This window comes from Phocoena sinus, chromosome 8 (genome assembly GCF_008692025.1).
Source record: "Phocoena sinus isolate mPhoSin1 chromosome 8, mPhoSin1.pri, whole genome shotgun sequence".
Taxonomy (NCBI): Eukaryota; Metazoa; Chordata; class Mammalia; order Artiodactyla; family Phocoenidae; genus Phocoena; species Phocoena sinus.
This window is the reverse complement of record NC_045770.1, coordinates 56,720,054-56,738,357: the sequence shown is the minus strand read 5'-3', so window position 1 is coordinate 56,738,357 and position 18,304 is coordinate 56,720,054. Positions and strand designations below refer to the sequence as shown.

At 37.6% G+C, this 18,304-nt stretch overlaps 1 protein-coding gene across 2 annotated transcripts in view; it reads left to right on the top strand.

Moving 5' to 3' along the window:
* UVRAG (UV radiation resistance associated) overlaps positions 1-18,304 on the top strand; it is a 330,820-nt gene that overhangs the window by 18,271 nt on the left and 294,245 nt on the right. For both annotated transcript variants that reach the window (XM_032641020.1, XM_032641019.1), the window contains exon 2: positions 7,724-7,841. In XM_032641020.1, coding sequence (XP_032496911.1) covers positions 7,724-7,841 — 118 coding nt within the window. The remainder of the gene's footprint in view (positions 1-7,723; positions 7,842-18,304) is intronic.

Genomic DNA, 18,304 nt, shown 5'->3' with positions numbered 1-18,304 from the left:
GTGCTCCCATATAGTCTCATCCTTTCTTTCTGTTCTTATTGATATTACTTTAAAACTTTTTTATTATGGAAATTTCAATGAATAAAGAAATATAATGTATATTTTATATATAAATGTGTATTGAAATGCATACATACAGGGTGGGATGTAATAAACTCCCAGGTACCTACTACCTGTTATTGGTAATAACTATCAATAACTATCACCTCATGGTAGATCTTATTTTATCTATATACCTAACTAACAATACTTGTCCTCCCTCCCTCCCCCCAATTATTTTGAAGCAAATTACAGGCACGATACTACTTTTAACACTTGGACCATTGAAGCTGTCTTCTGTCTTGCAGTTTTTATCCTCCAGGTCATCCTGTGTAATTCTGTGTCTTTCTTCTGTCTTATATTTCTAAAATAACAGTTCTTTAATTAAGCGGTCTTTGAAAGTATATGTTGGATACTTTTACCTCAAACTGGCTTTTTCATGTGCCCAAACTCCGGTTCTTTAGAAAGATTACATACTCTGAAACTAGGGAATGCCATGTTTGTATCCCCACAGTTCCTAGCATAGTCTGTAAAGGAAATAACAGCAAGTAAAATAGAAGAAAGGGGAATGAGAGAGGGAGGATGAGAGAGACATACATGGAGAACAATACTGGATCTGTCACTACAAAGGCCTGTTTCTTAGAGCAGCACTACCCAGAGGAAACATGGGAGAAAAAGAGCAAGTTTGGACTTCCTACCAAGATTGGGGTGAATAGGGTAGAGATTAAAAAAAACCCAAAAAAACCCAGAGCCAAAATGTATAAGAAATGCAGGAAGTTCAGAGACATAGATAATTTTGTCTTTTCTTGTGGAGAAGCCTGTTAGTGCATAGTAAATGACTGAATTAATCTAGGACTTATTTGAACTTGAGTGAGAGGAGAGTTAATGTCAAAATAAGCGCTTTGGTTCCAAGGTTGTGTAATTTGTGTCAGAGAAAGTTCTCCGTTAGGAACAGGAGCTATAAAGTTTTTATGAGAGATCAGAGTTGGTGGTTTGTTTGTTTAAATCTGTAACATTGGGTGTTGGCATCATCTGCTTTCTATCCAGCAGCATCTAGTTTTAAAGCATTTCTGTGTTCTTCAAAAGTTTTCACAGTGAGTCTTTCAGCTGGGATCAAGAGATTAGAAAAAATAGGTGGTTGAGACTGCTATAATATAGAAGGGGCTTTTATATTTTTTAAAAAGATTGACCTAATTTATCAAGCTTAAATTCTTGATTTGGTAATTCAACATTTTTACCTTCCATGGAAATGTGGAAAACTAATTTTCTCCCAGGTTTGCTTTTGTTGTCCCTCAAAAAAGTGTACCAAAGTAACACTAGTCTGACTTAACCTGGGCCTTGATTCTTCCATGCCAGTTAGCCTGGCCCCAGGCTGAGAATAAATGCCTGACCTGAAGAAAAAAATGAACAGGAAATAGGAAAGGGGAACGGTATTCAGAACAAATTTGACTACATTTCCAAATCAAATGCTACTTTAAAACTTCTCATAACTCAGTGAGATCTACATTAGGGGTCAGCAAACTGTGGCCAACAGTCACTGGTCTTTTATAACAACTGATGAAATAAGAAAGGTTTTGACATCGTTAAAGGATTACAGACAAACAAACAAAAACCCAAAGAATTTGCGGAGACAGGATGCACCCTGAAAATCTTGAAATATTTACTTTCTGTTCCTTTTAGAACAACCCACGATCTACATCATTCAGGGTATATAGTAGTATTTATTTATGTGGACATTTAAAATTTCTTGTTCTTTTGTTTGTGTTTCATGTTAGCACTTTGTTTTTGTAAGGGTTATGCAATTTTCCGTTGTGTGAATATACCACAGTTTGAGTGGTTATTCAGTTTTTGCTTTTATAGCCCATATTTGCACACATTTTTGTGATTTGTGGAATTTCTTGGTCAAATATTATGTGCAGTTTAAAATTTGGTAATTGTTGCTAAGTCACTGTCCTTCCAAAATGGACCATTTTATATTTTCCCCAACATTATTTTCCTTACTAGCATCAACCCTGACAGAGACTAAAATGGTTTGGTTAATCAGATAGATCTCTTTGTTTTCTATTGCTGAGTAACAGAAAATTTAGTGGCTTAAAACATCATCATTTATTTTGCTCATGAATATGCAGTTTGGTTCGGGCTTGGTGGGAACAACTTGTCTGTGCTTTACTTGATGTCATTTCTGGCGTCTGAAAGGCTGGGTACTGAAATGGTCACTTGCATGTCTGGTTATAGCTGGGATCTCTCAGCTGGGGCTGAGGAGAGCACCTGCAAAGTCTTTTCCACTTGGCTGCTGGGCATCCTCACAGTGGGGTGACTGGATACTGAGGAAGAGCATCCTGTAAAGAGGACCAGGTAATTTTATGATTTAGCTTCAGAAGTCACGTGGCATTATTTCTGCCATAGTCACAGGCCTTCCCTCATTTAAGGGAGAGGGAACATAGACGCCACTTCGTCAAGGAGGAGTGGCAGCATCGCATTGTAAGAGAGCACGTGGGATGCGATGTATTGGTGCGGCCATTCTTTGGAAACTACGGTCTCCACAAGCTGGAATATTTGTTTTGGTGTGCATATCTTTATGAGTGGGATTATACATCTTTTCGTATGGTTAGTGACCATTTCCATTTCTTTTTTGGTGGCTGCCTTTTTGTATCCTTTGCCCCCTTTTCTATTGGACTATAGGTTATTGATTATATTATTGATTTGTAATAGCTCTTGTAGACTAAGCAAATTAGACTCAAAATTTGTTTAGAAGATACGTCACCATGGTCTTGGGAGTCATAAAAGTTGCGTGGGATTATAGCTTAGTTTGGTGACGGTGGGGATTTGTGGAGTCATTATATTTAAGAAACACAGTTACTCTTGTTTTTTAAGCAAGGGGTACAGGGAAGGAGGGTGCATGATAGCCATTTCTTCCTCCTTCTGTTGGCCATCAGCCTCCCTGAGTCACTCTCCAGCAGTGACGAGGAACAAGATCAAGGACACCACATTTCTCTTTGGTCATTATTATACCTCAGAAACCAGAAAGTTTTAGATACCAGCCAGGGAAAGGTGCTAATATTTGGGAGGAACATAGAACACCGATGGCGCACCTTACTACTGAAAATTGCTTTGGTTTTCTTTTAGTTCTGGGGTGTGTTTTGACTTGCCATCGCCAAGGTTAAGGTTCAAAATTATATCAACAAAAATGGAGTGACCCACCAGAAATTACCATTTTCTAAAATATGGAGATGTTTAACAAAATAAAACATTTCTTTGTACCTTGCCTCTAAATTAGAATGTTCTCTTCATCTACTAACCTGTTAATGGGATAAATTCTTTTTTTTAATTAATTAATTAATTTAAAAAATATACTTTATTTTTGACTGCATTGGGTCTTCCTTGCTGCACGTGGGCTTTCTCTAGTTGAGGTGAGCGGGGGCTACTCTTTGTTGTGGTGCGTGGGCTTCTCATTGCGGTGGCTTCTCTTGTTGTGGAGCATGGTCTCTAGGCGCTCGGGCTTCAGTAGTTGCAGTGCGTGGGCTCAATAGTTGTGGCTCACGGACTCTAGAGCGCAGGCTCAGTAGTTGTGGCGCACAGGCTTAGTTGCTCTGCGGCATGTGGGATCTTCCTGGATCAGGGATACCAACCCGTGTCCCCTGCATTGGCAGGCGGATTCTTAACCACTGCGCCACCAGGGAAGCCCCAGGATAAATTCTTGATAAACAGTTACAATGTAAGTCTTCTCTCTAGTTGTAATCTTTGATAGTTTTACAGGGACTGGATATGTCATTATACAGTAGTTCCCATTTTAGGTATGGTTTGATCCAGAGACAAATTCTGTTGCCAGGACTTTTTTACTTTTATTTTTTTAATTGAAGTATAGTTGATTTACAATATTAATTTCAGGTGTACAGCATAGTGATTCAGTATTTTTACAGATTACACTCCATTAATAGCTATAATAGCTATAATTCCCTGTGCTCAACACTATATCCTTGTTGCTTGTCTATTTTATGCATAGTAGTTTGTATCTCTTAATCCCTTACCTCTGTCTTGCTCCACATCTCTGGACTCTGCTGTCTTACTTGCTGTTTTCATTTCACTGTGGTGTAAAGATGACTGCCAGCATCTCTAGTCCCATGTCCTTTCCAGGTTCTGGGCCAGTAGGGGGAAAATAAACCTCTCAACAATTTAATTTCTGGGTTTTCTAGGATCCTAATCATGTGTTATGGGCAGGGGGATGGAATGTGCTGATTGGCCTGATCTGAGTCATGCGACCCTCCTTGGAGTTGGAGGTGGAGTTAATTCTACAGGAAGTATTATATAAATTGATAGCAGAGGAGAGTGGTTCTACAAAGGAATAGCTGAGGGGTTTTTTGTTTGTTTGCTTGTTTGTTTTTGTTTTGTTTTTTGTTTCTTAAACTAAATAGGTGCTGGGCAGGACAAAACAAACAAAATAAATAAAAACAAAGCAAAAAAATCATTTAATCGACTGTTATGTTTTAAAGCCATTTTCTAAGAGCATTAGTACTGTTAACAAGAAAAACCAACCATTTTAGATTCTTTACAGGCACCAGTTTACAATCATACTAATGAGTAACGCTTACTTTTTTACTTAAGCAAATGTTTCAGATCTACAACATATGGCAGTTAAGTCTTGTTTTAGAATTTATACTTGAGAGATTTGTAAAAGAAAAAAGTTAAGGAATTTAGGATCCTACTGGTCTTTTACCCACTGCCAACATTGCAGATAGAGTTGTGCTCTAGCTACATCTGTCAATCCTCCAAATCAAAGCTGAGTAAGAAGATTTAATTTTATTTGTTAGTGAACGTTTTTAACCTTTATATAGAATGTTCTATAGGCAGTGTTTCAAAGACATTAAAGCCATGTTAATTCCAACTTAAAAATTAAAATCTATTCAGCTTTAGTTTTGGAGATAGGTGTTTTTAGAGCACAACTTGGATGCCTAAAGCTACTGCTGTAGAAAGATACACAAAGAGCTTTTTATAACTGTGAAAGCTTAGAGCTTTGAGAAAGTATAAGGAGATTGGCTGGTGAAGAAGCTGCATGGAATGTTATCTTAAAGAGTAATTCCAAAGTCTGTGTAAATTTTAATTACTCAGTATTTTTACTTTTCTAAGATAATTGAGCCAGTTTAGAGCATAAGACAGATTTGAATTTAACTATCCTCAGATGGGCCATTGAAGAGATAATCTGATATTTAATTTCTGTTTAGACAAGTTCTAAAGCAGTGTATTTATGCTAGATGGTGCCACCAGGCCACGAACTACCGCTAGATTATATACCCTGGAGCAGTTAAAGGTAGATGAGTGCTGAGGATTTGCTATAGTCCAGAAGCACTGCTAAGATTTGAGCCCCCTTTCAGTTCTGAGGTCCATTCTTAGGTTTGAAGTGCTCTCTATTCTCCCACCATCTCGTGGGTGGGTGTCAGAAGCCACTAAGTTCAGGTTCATTGCAAGGCCTAGGTCATACCAAGACCTTCTTGACTGGGTTAATTCACTGGACATATATTAATTCAGTCAAAAACCATTTATTGTGTACCTGCTATTTGCTAGGTACTCATCTAGATGCTGGAGATACAACAGTAAATAAAATAAAGTCTCTCCTTTATAGAACTTATAGTCTAGTTGGGGAAGATTGACAAATATCTGGGACTATCCATAATTTCATATTAGGTATAATTATACATTGTTTTGGTCAAGTAGATGTTCTGGGGAACTGAGAACCAGAGAGGATCCTTTAGGTCACCTTGACTTCTTTAATATTTCCTTGGATCATAGGGTAATATTTTGGGCAAAGGTGGGTGATATAGCCTAAGGCTGGTGGTAATTTTTGGTATTGCTATTATATTTTGGACTAGGTTTAGTTGATTTAAACTTTTTCTTATTTATTTAACTTTAATTTTTGATTATGTAAATCATTCTTATGGTACAGAAGTTAAAACCACATAAACAAGTATCAGGGAAGTCTTGCTTTTATCTCTATTCCCTCCAACCTGTTCTCACCCCCATAGGTAATAATTTTTCTGCATTTCTGGTTTAACCTCCCAGTGTTTTTTTTAATTGCATTAAAAAGAAACCGTTCAGTTAGAGAATAAGGAAGGAGGAATCTTCTCTCCTTAACTTTGAAGCATAAATGGATTTCCTTAAAGAGAGTAGTATTCTAGATTAAGGGGCTAGCATTAGCAAAAGCATGGAGCTAGGACCGTGCATGCATGATCTTTTTCATGGAACCTTAATCAGTCACGTGTGACTAAGGGGTTGGGTATGTGGAAGATCTAGTGGGCAGTAAGGATAGGTTATGGAGAGGTCGGATTGCACAAGGCTTTGAAAGGAATAATGGGAAGTTTGTACTTTATGCTGGAGGCTTTGGGTAATGTTTTCAGGTTTTTGAATAGAGGACCAAGTTTGGAATCTTATGGCAGAACAGATGTGATTGTTGTGTATAGGCAATTAATAGTTCCTGTCAACTTAAAATCTTGACTGAGAAGGTTGATGAAAAATATATAGTAGAAGGAAATAGTTGCTGTAATCCAGGGTGTGAAATGGAAACCTTTGGCAGATTGTAGAAATATAAGTCTTTTAGAGTAAGCCCTAGGAACTTTTTGTAAGTACATTTGGGGCTTTTCGTACTTTGAGTATTAACCAAATTTATTAGACAATAACGTTCTCTGTCAAAGAATCTTAATCTCTAGATTGGGAGAAAGGATTGGGTTGGTATGTGCATGGAAGGGAAGAACTGAACTTTTCTGGCTGACTGCACATGTAATTAAAGATGGACTTAGCAAAGTGGGCTTTCAGCCTGAAGGGAGAACTTTAAGCATATTTAAAACTGAGCCCATGGTTTCTATTTTTAAGTCTCTGAAAATAATGATCTGACACAGGGAACTAGCTTTTGAGAATGAATCTGTTGTGCTTAGACTCCAGCATTGCCAACTTTTTCTCTTTTTGATATGAGATGATATGGCTATGCCTTAAGTTATCTTATATTTTTGTTGATTTCTACCGTTGCTTATGGAGCTTTGCCTTTCCAACACTTGTGACTCCAAGTAATTCATGCATCCTAGTTAGAGAAATTGTTGGGAAGGAGGCCTGATTAGGAAATAGGGGCCGGTTAACTGCTGGTCAAGTGAGAATTTAAGCTGGCAACAGTTGGGTTACTGGCTGGATGGAGTGAACAGTGAGTTATTGCTTTTATTTTTTGGCTTTGGCTTCTTTTCCTGGTTGTAATAGATGATCTGGCGTCAGACTGAGCTAGCAACAGAGGTGTAAGTGTGTAATAATGGCTGATTTTCTATTGGTATGAGGTGGACTTTGCATGTCTACAAGCATCCTTCCGAAGGGAAAAAAGCAAATTACTATTATACTTAGTTTATGTTCCAGGAAACACTAACGCTATTCTACAGGTATATAGCATTGATATAACATTTATGCTTTTCAAGAATGTTTCGTATCTGTTATTTCATGCTCCCAACAACCTTGTAAATGATATAGGGCAGGAATAGTTCCTATTTGACAGAAGAGATGCTGAGGCATAAATAAGAGACTGGGTTAAGGTTGCTGGCTCAACAAATAAACGACTGGGACAACTTACTATATTTTATGTTTGAATTGTAACTTTCAGAAAGCTTTATAGGAGGAAAAAGCTGAATACTCCTCTTTTTCTGTGATTATTTTTCAGCGACGTCTTAGACATCTTCGGAACATCGCTGCCCGGAACATTGTTAATAGGAATGGCCATCAACTCCTAGATACCTACTTCACACTTCACTTGTGTAACACTGAAAAGGTATATAAAGGTAAGGGAATCTGGACTTGCCACCCACAGATCGTTGCATCTCATTTTTATTCTTTTGTAACACAAATGATTCTCAGTGCCTCTTGCTAGTATTGCTTATTAGAAAGCCAAGTTGTCATGCTGTCTGAAAATATTTCATGAGCAGTTGTTATACATATTGAAGAAACATGTCTTTTGGATAGTTCTTTCAGATAACTGAGACTTACATTGATAAATTTATCATTCCTTTATGAACGTTGACGTTTAATATCTGTATTCCAGTAGCTGTCATTTAAAATAGGCTATTTGATGGGACTTCCCTGGTGGCGCAGTGGATAAGACTCCGTGTTCCCAATGCAGGGGGCCCGGGTTTGGTCCCTGGTCAGGGAACTAGATCCCACGTGCATGCCACAACTAAGAGTTCGCATGCCACAACCAAGGAGCTGGCAAGCCACAACTAAGACCTTGCTCAACCAAAAAATAAATAAAATAACTAAAACTTAAAAAATTTTTTTAAAATTTATTAAAAAAAGGTTATTTGAGGGACTTCCCTGGCTGTCCAGTAGTTAAGACTTTGCCTTCCAATGCAGGGGGTGTGGGTTTGATCGCTGGTGGGGGAGCTAAGATCCCACATGCTTCGCGGCCAAAAAACCAAAACATAAAATAAAAACAATATTGTACCAAATTCAATAAAGACTTTGTAAATGGTCCACATCAAAAAAATCTTAAAAAAAAAAAATAAAATAGATTATTTGAGTCCAGTATCCAGCACTAATTTGCTTTTCTTTAAAATATAATTGATTCCTTTAGTATTATGGTAAAATTTGGACCTAGTTCATATCTTCTCATATCTGTACTACTTTGTGTATATGGGGTCATTTTTAGAAGAATGGCATGGTTTCTTTGAATTCAGTTCCACATTGAAATGTGGATTCTTCCATAAGTGATAATTCTAGGAGTACATCAGATATTTTAGTCAAAATCACGAGCATCTTTTGAATACATATTGGATGAAAGGCACTTTGATATAATCAGTTGACCTGTGTTGGATGCTGTAAGAGAGGAAGCATGGTATAAGGACAGGAATATTGGATTAGGATTGAAACTACATTGATACTAGTGCTAGCTGTTTCAGCTAGTATATAAGTGTATACTAGCTGTATACTATACACTAAAATAGCTATATGCTAGCTATGTGTTTTCTGGACAGAGATCATGGCTTTTTTAGCCTCACTTTTCCCATTTGTGAAGTGGAGATAATGAGGTCTTAAGAAGTCAGGCAAGACAGATTTTTATGAGGATCAACTGAGATAAGGTGATAACACTTGGTAACATGTGAGTAAAGGTATATTTATATTAATAAAAGGTGGCATTATTTTAATTTTTTTCTTTTTTTTGGCCGCGCTGCACGGCATGTGGGATCTTAATTCCCCGATCAGGGATCGAACCCGTGCCCCCTGCATTAGAAGCACGGAGTCTTAACCACTGGATCGCCAGGGAAGTCCCAGGTGGCGTTATTTTAAAAAGAGGTACTAAGGACTTATTTGAATTCTATCCTGTGGCAAAGATGAAAAATTCAAATGACATTTTATGTTTTTGGTTTTAATTACTTTTAAAAATTGTTATTAAAGCAGTAGTTGTTTAACAACTTTTTTCTTTTTTTAATTTCAATACCAGTATATGCTAATTTAAAAATTTAATCAGACATTATATAGAGTAGAACCCCCCCTTCATATACAAATGGCATTAAAGTAATTTCGAAGTGTAAAAAAAAAGGACTCTAAATTCCGCCATTTTTACATAGTTTTATTTCATTCTTAACTTTTGATTCTAACCATTGCATATTTTTAAAACAATAGTATTAATCTGAACGAGTAACACTAGCTACTATATCAAATACCACAAGTCACTCAGTGACTTGACAGAATAAATTTCTTAAACACTAAGTTCAATGTACGTGTTCTTTTTTCCAATAATAATTATAAGTATTTATTAAGAAGTAAGGAAATTTAGACTTAAATCTAAAGTCTCCCAGTTCTTGAGCAGCAAACGATAGCTAGAAAGCAGGCTTTTCACAAGTATAATCAATTCTTTAATTTATTTGCTTTTCAGTTTTCACTGGAAGGCATAATGTGGTTTGCAGAAGCAGACATTTATTTATTTATTTATTTATTAGCATTTAAACATGTTATCTAATTTATTATCTAATTTCTTTTTTAACATTTTTATTGGAGTATAATTGCTTTACAATGTTTTGTTAGTTTCTGCTGTATAACAAAGCGAATCAGCTATGTGTATACATATATCCCCATATCTCTTCCCTCTTGCATCTCCCTCCCACCCTCCCTATCCCACCCCTCTAGGTGGTCGGTCACAAAGCACAGAGCTGATGTCCTGTGCTACACGGCTGCTTCCCACTAGCTATCTGTTTTAATGTAGGTGTTCTTTATCAGATATTGGCTTGGCAGCTGTCTTCTAAGTGGTGACTCAGGTATCCAGGCTCCTTCTATTTTGGAATGATGCTTCTGGTATGGCAAGAGCAAGGAATTATTTGAGGGAGATTTTTTTTTTTTTTTTTTTGCGGTACGCGGGCCTCTCACTGTTGTGGCCTCTCCCGTTGCGGAGCACAGGCTCCGGACACGCAGGCTTAGCGGCCATGGCTCACGGGCCCAGCTGCTCCATGGCACGTGGGATCTTCCCAGACCGGGGCACGAACCTGTGTCCCCTGCATCGGCAGGCCGGCTCTCAACCACTGTGCCACCAGGGAAGCCCGAGGGAGATTTTTTTAATGGAAATGGTCCACATGAATTCCACGACATTCCATTAGCTGTATATCAGTTGCATCATCCTTTTTAGATGAACAGGGGACTGAGAAATGTTGTCTTCCTATGTGTCCAGAAGAAAAATGAAAGTTTGGTCACTATTTGTCCGAAGGGTGTAAGCATTTTTGCAGATCTTAATGCGTTTGGTCTGCTGCTCACTAATTGGTTTTATCACTAGTAATACATGACAGTGCCAGAGTACTTCACATTTTTGATAGGTTTCTGTATAATTAGTTCTTGGTTATTATCTTGGTTAGAACTTCTGTGTCCTTGCTCCATTGTTATCTCTGATAATAGTTACTAATATTGAACTTGGTGCATTTAAGGTATTTGGTAAATGATAGCAATTATTATTGCAATTGTAATGTTAACAAGCATAATCGTAGTTTCCAAAAAGAGTAGTCATGGGACTGGTTGATGACCATGATGTTGAAAACTTGTCTAAGAGGGGACTTCCCTGGTGGTCCAGTGGGTGAGACTCCATTCTCCCAATGCAGGGGGCCCGGGTTTGATCCCTGGTTGGGGAACTAGATCCTGCATGCATGCTGCAATTAAGAAGTCCGCGTGCCCCAACAAAGATCCCGCATGCCACAACTAAGACCCTGCGCAGCCAAAATAAATAAATAAAAATATAAAAAAAGGGAAAAAAACTTGTCTAAGAGATACGATGAAAGCAAAGTGATTTTTTTTTGTTCCTGTTTTTTTCTTTTTGTCTTCTTCTCTAGCTCTGTTTATTTCTTGAGCTTAGAAGTTATTAAGGACTGTTTCTTGAAGTTATTTCAATAAAATGGTTGTTAACACAGGGAATAGTTGGTTTCAGACCACAGGGAAGTCCCGTGTCTAGTAGTGGTATTGAGTCTGTCACTAACCGGCAAGCCCTTTGGCTAGGGCATTTAGTTCCTCTTGCGTGCCGTTAGCTAATTTATCTCTAAAATGAGAGGACTGATGAGTTCTGAGACTTCTTACTACTCCAAAATGTCATGGTTGAATGAAGTCTATTATGTCTTCTTTTTGGGCCCACATGTTATGCTCTATGACTTTTAACTACCATAGGAGGAGCCAGGAAGCTCTTTACTTAGTAAACTAATTAATACCTCCTTATGTTCTTGGACCTGTGATGATAAACATGAATATTCATTGCATGATCATTGTGTGGCCCTTGGTGTAGGATGACCACGATGGAAGGCCTCTGGGCTTTTCTTACAAAGCCACCTGTACCACCTGTCTAGTGGCATCATTTCTCAGTTTCAAAAGAAGGTTTTTTTTTTTAATTAGAAGAATATCTGAAATGCTGATTTCTAAGTTATTCTTTTATTTCAGCTGAATTCACAGGAGAGCATAAGAAGTTACGTGTGAGTTTTTTTGATTTTTGACATTTTTTTAATGCTCTTAGGAGATGGTCTATTTTTCAGGTAGTTCAAATCGAACACCATTTATTACATTCCCAGAGAACAAAGCCTTGTGTTAATGGATGAGGAGCTGTGTTCTAGTCCTGGTTCCCTCTTAAACTTGGAAGTTGTGTAAAATCAAGTTTGTTCTTCAGCCACAGTTATTTTCTCACCCATGAAATGTGAGCGCCTGTCCTTTCCTGGAATACCAACCAGTTATTTTGAATACATTAGAAGACAACCTCTATATAATCCAATTTGGTGATCTCATGAATGTCTCATAGTTTTAAATATCACTTATCGGGCTTCCCTGGTGGCGCAGTGGTTGAGAGTCCGCCTGCCGATGCAGGGGACACGGGTTCGTGCCCCGGTCCGGGAGGATCCCACATGCGGTGGAGCGGCTGGGCCCGTGAGCCATGGCCGCTGAGCCTGCGCGTCCGGGGCCTGTGCTCCGCAACGGGAGAGGCCACAACAGTGAGAGGCCCGCGTACCACAAACAAAAAAAACAAAAAAAAACATAATTGCTAAATATCACTTATCACCCTAACAACTCACAAATGTATATCTTTAGCTTCAGCCTCCCCCCTGAACTCATGCTCCTGTATTCAATTGCCTACTCTACATCTCCATTTGGAGTCTGGTAGATACCTTAAACTTGATATATTCAGTACTGAGATTCTGATGTTCCAGCTCTGATCTACCTCCTGTATTCGTCCTTTTATCAGAAAATGACAACTCTGTCCTTCTATTTCCTTGGCCAAAAACCCAGAATCATCCTGGATTGTCCTCTTTTTTATTCCACATTCCATCTTTCAGCAAATGCTTTTGGTTCTTACTACCAAATTGTATCCATAATCTTTTCCCTTCTTACTACCTCCAAACCACTATCATCTCTTGCCTGAGTTTGTTGAAGTAGACTTCTAACAGGTCTGCCTGCCCACTCACTCTTTCTAGTGTGATCTCAACCCAGATCCTATTAAAATCAAAGTGAGGTCATGTTATTCCTCCCCTCAAAACCCTCCAGTGGCTTCTCATTTCATTCAGAGTAAAAACTAAAGTTCTTTTGGTTTCCTAGGCCTTTCATGATATGGCCGTCTGAGACCTCCTTCTACTCTTCTAGCTGTCTCTGTTCCCACCCAACTGCCCTTGTTGCTGTTTCTTGAATTCATTAAGTTGACTTCAGTTTAAAGGCCTCTGCACTGGCTGTTTCTTTGGCCTGGGCACTCTTTCCTCCTGATAGCCACATGACAACTCCTCTGCCTTCTTTCAGGTCTTTAATCCAAATGTTTTCTCAGAGAAACTCTCCTTGATCACTGACTAACCCCTTTTTAAAATTGTGACTATTCTCCTCTCTGTCTTTTGTGCTTTATTTTTCTCCACAATACTCCAGATTGTTTGACATAACTGTATGTTTAATTATTTGGCTAATGCGTGTCCTCTTCACTAGAATGTAAGCTCCATGTGGGCAGAAATTTTTAGGTCAGTTTTGTTCACTGCACTATTTCCAGTACTTGGAACAATGCTTGGCACAAAGTAAGCCCCCAAATATTTTCATTTAACTTTTTGACTAGCTAATGCCATCCATGGTTCAAAATATATGTGAAGGTTTATATTAAAATCTTCCTTTCACCTGTCCCATCTCCCTAGTTTTTCACCCCACCGTTGTTTATCTTTACTGAGATTCCTTATGCAAATGCAAGTAAAAATAGTACCAAATTTTATATATATATATATGTATTTGTGCCTTGTATTATTTTATTTTTTTGCGGTACGCGGACCTCTCACTGTTGTGGCCTCTCCCGTTGCGGAGCACAGGCTGTGGACGTACAGGCTCAGCGGCCATGGCTCTCGTGCCCAGCCGCTCCGCGGCATGTGGGATCTTCCCGGACGGGGGCACGAACCCGTGTCCCCTGCATTAGCAGGTGGACTCTCAACCACTGCGCCACCAGGGAAGCCCTGTGCCTTGTATTTTTTACTTAATATAATTTAGATATTTTTCCATATTATTTCGTAGAGAGCTTCTCTAATTTTCTTTTGTTTCTTTTTAGTTTTGCATTGAACAGATGTACCATAATTTATTTAATTGGCTCCTATTGGTAGACATTTAGGTTGTTCCAGGCTTTTGCTATACACACAGTACTGCAGTGAGCAATTTCATTGGTATACATTATTTTGTATGAGTGCTAGTATGGCTATAGGGTAAATTCCAAAGAGTGGAAGTACAAAGAGAATGTGTACTTAGAGTTCTGGTAGATATTGTAAAACTGCTGTTGTTGACATTCCCACTTGCTAGGTACAGGTACCCTTTTTCCCACAGCCTGACCAACAGACTGTGCAGTCAGACTTCTGAAATTTTGCCAATCTGATAGGTGAAAAATAGTTTCATAGTAGAGTTAAAGTTTGTATTTCTTCTATTATGAGTGAGTTGAGATACTAAAAAAGCATTTGTTGAATAAATGGAATGCTGTATAACAGCCAAAACATGCCATTGGAACCGTGTTCTGCAATCTCTCCTTGCTTTGTTTGTTTAGGTCTTAGCATGGATAGAGAAGCATTTGTATCTAGTAGACCCTTTCATGTAGAGCTAGTCTTGGATGATATCTTTTTGAAAATTTACATGTCTAATAGTTTTGCTCAAGTCGAATTAATAAAAATTCATAGAATTGTATTAATAAAAATTATAGCTTATAAAGCATTCACTATTTCATTTGAGCCTCATAACAGCCCTGTTATTTTCTAGGTGTCATTCTCCTTTGAAAGGTGAAGAAACTATGGCCCAGAAAAGTTAATTGACTTGTCCAGGGTCAAGCTTACACATAGTGCACTGGGGGACCGAACTATTTTTTTACTCTAAATTTTCCTAAATTTGCTATTCTGTTGTGTGCCATGCTGCTAATTTCATAGACAATAATGTATGTGTAACAGAGTGATAGACAGTGTAGGCCCACATTTAACACTTTAGAAATTACCTCAGACTCAGTGATTCCTTTCCAAACTGTATGGCTCCTCTCTCTATTTAAATTAGCAAGTCCATTTTGAGGATCTAATGGAGAAGGCAAATTGTTTAGTTTCATTTATATATACAGTTAATCAGCAAAGTTTTGGAAGAAATAATGATGCTGTTCATCTTCTTAGAGCTGGAGATACATATTTTGGGGACTGTTTAATTTAGACACTTTATAGATTAAGCTGAGGAATTCTCTCTCACAAGGAAAGAGGAATATCTTAATTTTTTTCACTGATTTTAAAAGTGTTACCTACTTGCAGCAAATTCAGACAATACAAAAGTGTATTAAATACAAAAATGTATTAAGTGAAAGTACCTTGTAATAACAAACAACACATTTTTAGCACAAAGTCTTTTTTTTTCCTAATAACATATTTGGTACATATAAATTAGAGTATATGTATGCATATTAAAAAAAACATATATACACATACATACATATGTACATTTATGTAGTCAATTTATGATTGGCATTGGTTAACCATTTGGGAAAAATTGAAAAGAATAATACTTAGGGTTGGCTAGTGTTAAGCGGGATTGTAAAGTGGTACAACATTTTTAGAGAACAATTTGGCAATATCTATCAAATTCAAACTGTATTTTTCCTTTTATCTTGCAATTTTACTTCTAAAAGTTTATCTTATAGATTCAAGTGTCTTAGGGTATATATCTTTAAAAGATTATTTATAATATTAATTGAAATATCCAAAAATTAGCAGTAACTTAAATGTTCATCAATAGAAGTTTCCTTTTAAAAACAGTTAGAATTATCCCTTCTCTTAATTAAAATAATTGTTCAAAATAGAAAAATTAGCAAACTGCCAAGCAAAAAATAAAAGTAAGCAGCCCAACCCTATCACCTAAAATAAATATTGTAAACATAATTGTAAAACTTTGGATCCTGTTGTAAATTCTCTCATAGAACCTGTTTTTTTTTCACTCATTGTGACTATCTCACCACAAAATAGAATGATTATCCTTATTATTATTAATTTTTTAAGGGAAGATAAGCATAAAGTAATGTAGATGGCATGTTTTGGAAAGAAACATTTTAACCAAGAGAGATTGCCCATAAGAATTTTATATCCAGGTCCACTTTTCCTTTACTGCTTGATGGTTCCCAAACTTCAGTCCTGTGGACTACTTCAACAAGTTTCACTGTCTTCGAGTTTCATCTATAATGCTATATACTTAACATATTTTTTAAAGTTCATTATGTCTAAACTCATGTCTAAGCATAATCTATGAAGTTGTTGATCCAAGAAAAAATGTATTGAGTGCCTACCCTGTGCCAGGAATAGTTTTACATGCTGAGGAGACAGCAGTTACACAAAAACAAATGTTACTGCCCTTATGGAGCTTACAATTAGGGGTTGGATAGATGAGACATACATTTCAATATGTTAGAAAAAAATGAAGTTTGTTCATGTATCACCTAAAATGGTCTCATATATCAGTGGTATGTGCATCACCCTTGGAAAATATTTCCCTATAGCAACATAAGGATACAGGGTCCTTGTAGGCTCTGCATTGACAGAGCACCACGGAAGTGACTTCGGCAGGGTCAGCAGAGGGAATGTTGGAGGGTTGTTAAGAATGTCTCTCTGTTTTTGTGCCAGTACCACACTGTCGTGATTACTGTAGCTTTGTAGTATAGTCTGAAGTCAGGGAGCCTGATTCCTCAGCTCCATTTTTTGTTCTCAAGATTGCTTTGGCTCTTCAGGGTCTTTTGTGTTTCCATACAAATTGTGAAATTTTTTGTTCTAATTCTGTGAAAAATGCCAGTGGTAGTTTGATAGGGATTGCATTGAATCTGTAGATTGCTTTGGGTAGTAGAGTCATTTTCACAATGTTGATTCTTCCAATCCAAGAACATGGCAATGGAACAGGATAGAAAGCCCAGAGATAAACCCATGCACATATGGTCACCTTATCTTTGATAAAGGAGGCAGGAATGTACAGTGGAGAAAGGACAGCCTCTTCAATAAGTGGTGCTTGGAAAACTGGACAGGTACATGTAAAAGTATGCGATTAGATCACTCCCTAACACTGTACACAAAAATAAACTCAAAATGGATTAAAGACCTAAATGTAAGGCCAGAAACTATCAAACTCTTAGAGGAAAACATAGGCAGAACACTCTATGACATAAATCACAGCAAGATCCTTTTTGACCCACCTCCCAGAGAAATGGAAATAAAAACAAAAATAAACAAATGGGACCTAATGAAACTTAAAAGCTTTTGCACAGCAAAGGACACCATAAACAAGACCAAAAGACCACCCTCAGAATGGGAGAAAATATTTGAAAATGAAGCAACTGACAAAGGATTAATCTCCAAAATTTATAAGCAGCTCATGCAGCTCAATAACAAAACAACAAACAACCCAATCCAAAAATGGGCAGAAGACCTAAATAGACATTTCTCCAAAGAAGATATACAGATTGCCAACAAACACATGAAAGAATGCTCAACATCATTAATCATTAGAGAAATGGAAATCAAAACTACAATGAGATATCATCTCACACCAGTCAGAATAGCCATCATCAAAAAATCTAGAAACAATAAATGCTGGAGAGGGTGTGGAGAAAAGGGAACACTCTTGCACTGCTGGTGGGAATGTGAATTGGTACAGCCACTATGGAGGTTCCTTAAAAAACTACAAATAGAACTACCATATGACCCAGCAATCCCACTACTGGGCATATACCCTGAGAAAACCAAAATTCAAAAAGAGTCATGTACCAAAATGTTCATTGCAGCTCTATTTACAATAGCCAGGAGATGGAAACAACCTAAGTGTCCATCATTGGATGAATGGATAAAGAAGATGTGGCACATATATACAATGGACTATTACTCAGCCATAAAAAGAAACAAAATTGAGTTATTTGTAGTGAGGTGGATAGACCTAGAGTCTGTCATACAGAGTGAAGTAAGTCAGAAAGAGAAAGACAAATACCGTATGCTAACACATATATATGGAATTAAAAAAAAATGTCATGAAGAACCTAGGGGTAAAACAGGAATAAAGACACAGACCTACTAGAGAATGGACTTGAGGATATGGGGAGTGGGAAGGGTAAGCTGTGACAAAGCGAGAGAGTGACATGGACATATATACACTACCAAACGTAAAATAGATAGCTAGTGGGAAGCAGCCACATAGCACAGGGAGATCAGCTCGGTGCTTTGTGACCACCTAGAGAGGTGGGATAGGGAGGGAGGGAGATGCAAGAGGGAAGAGATACGGGAACATACGT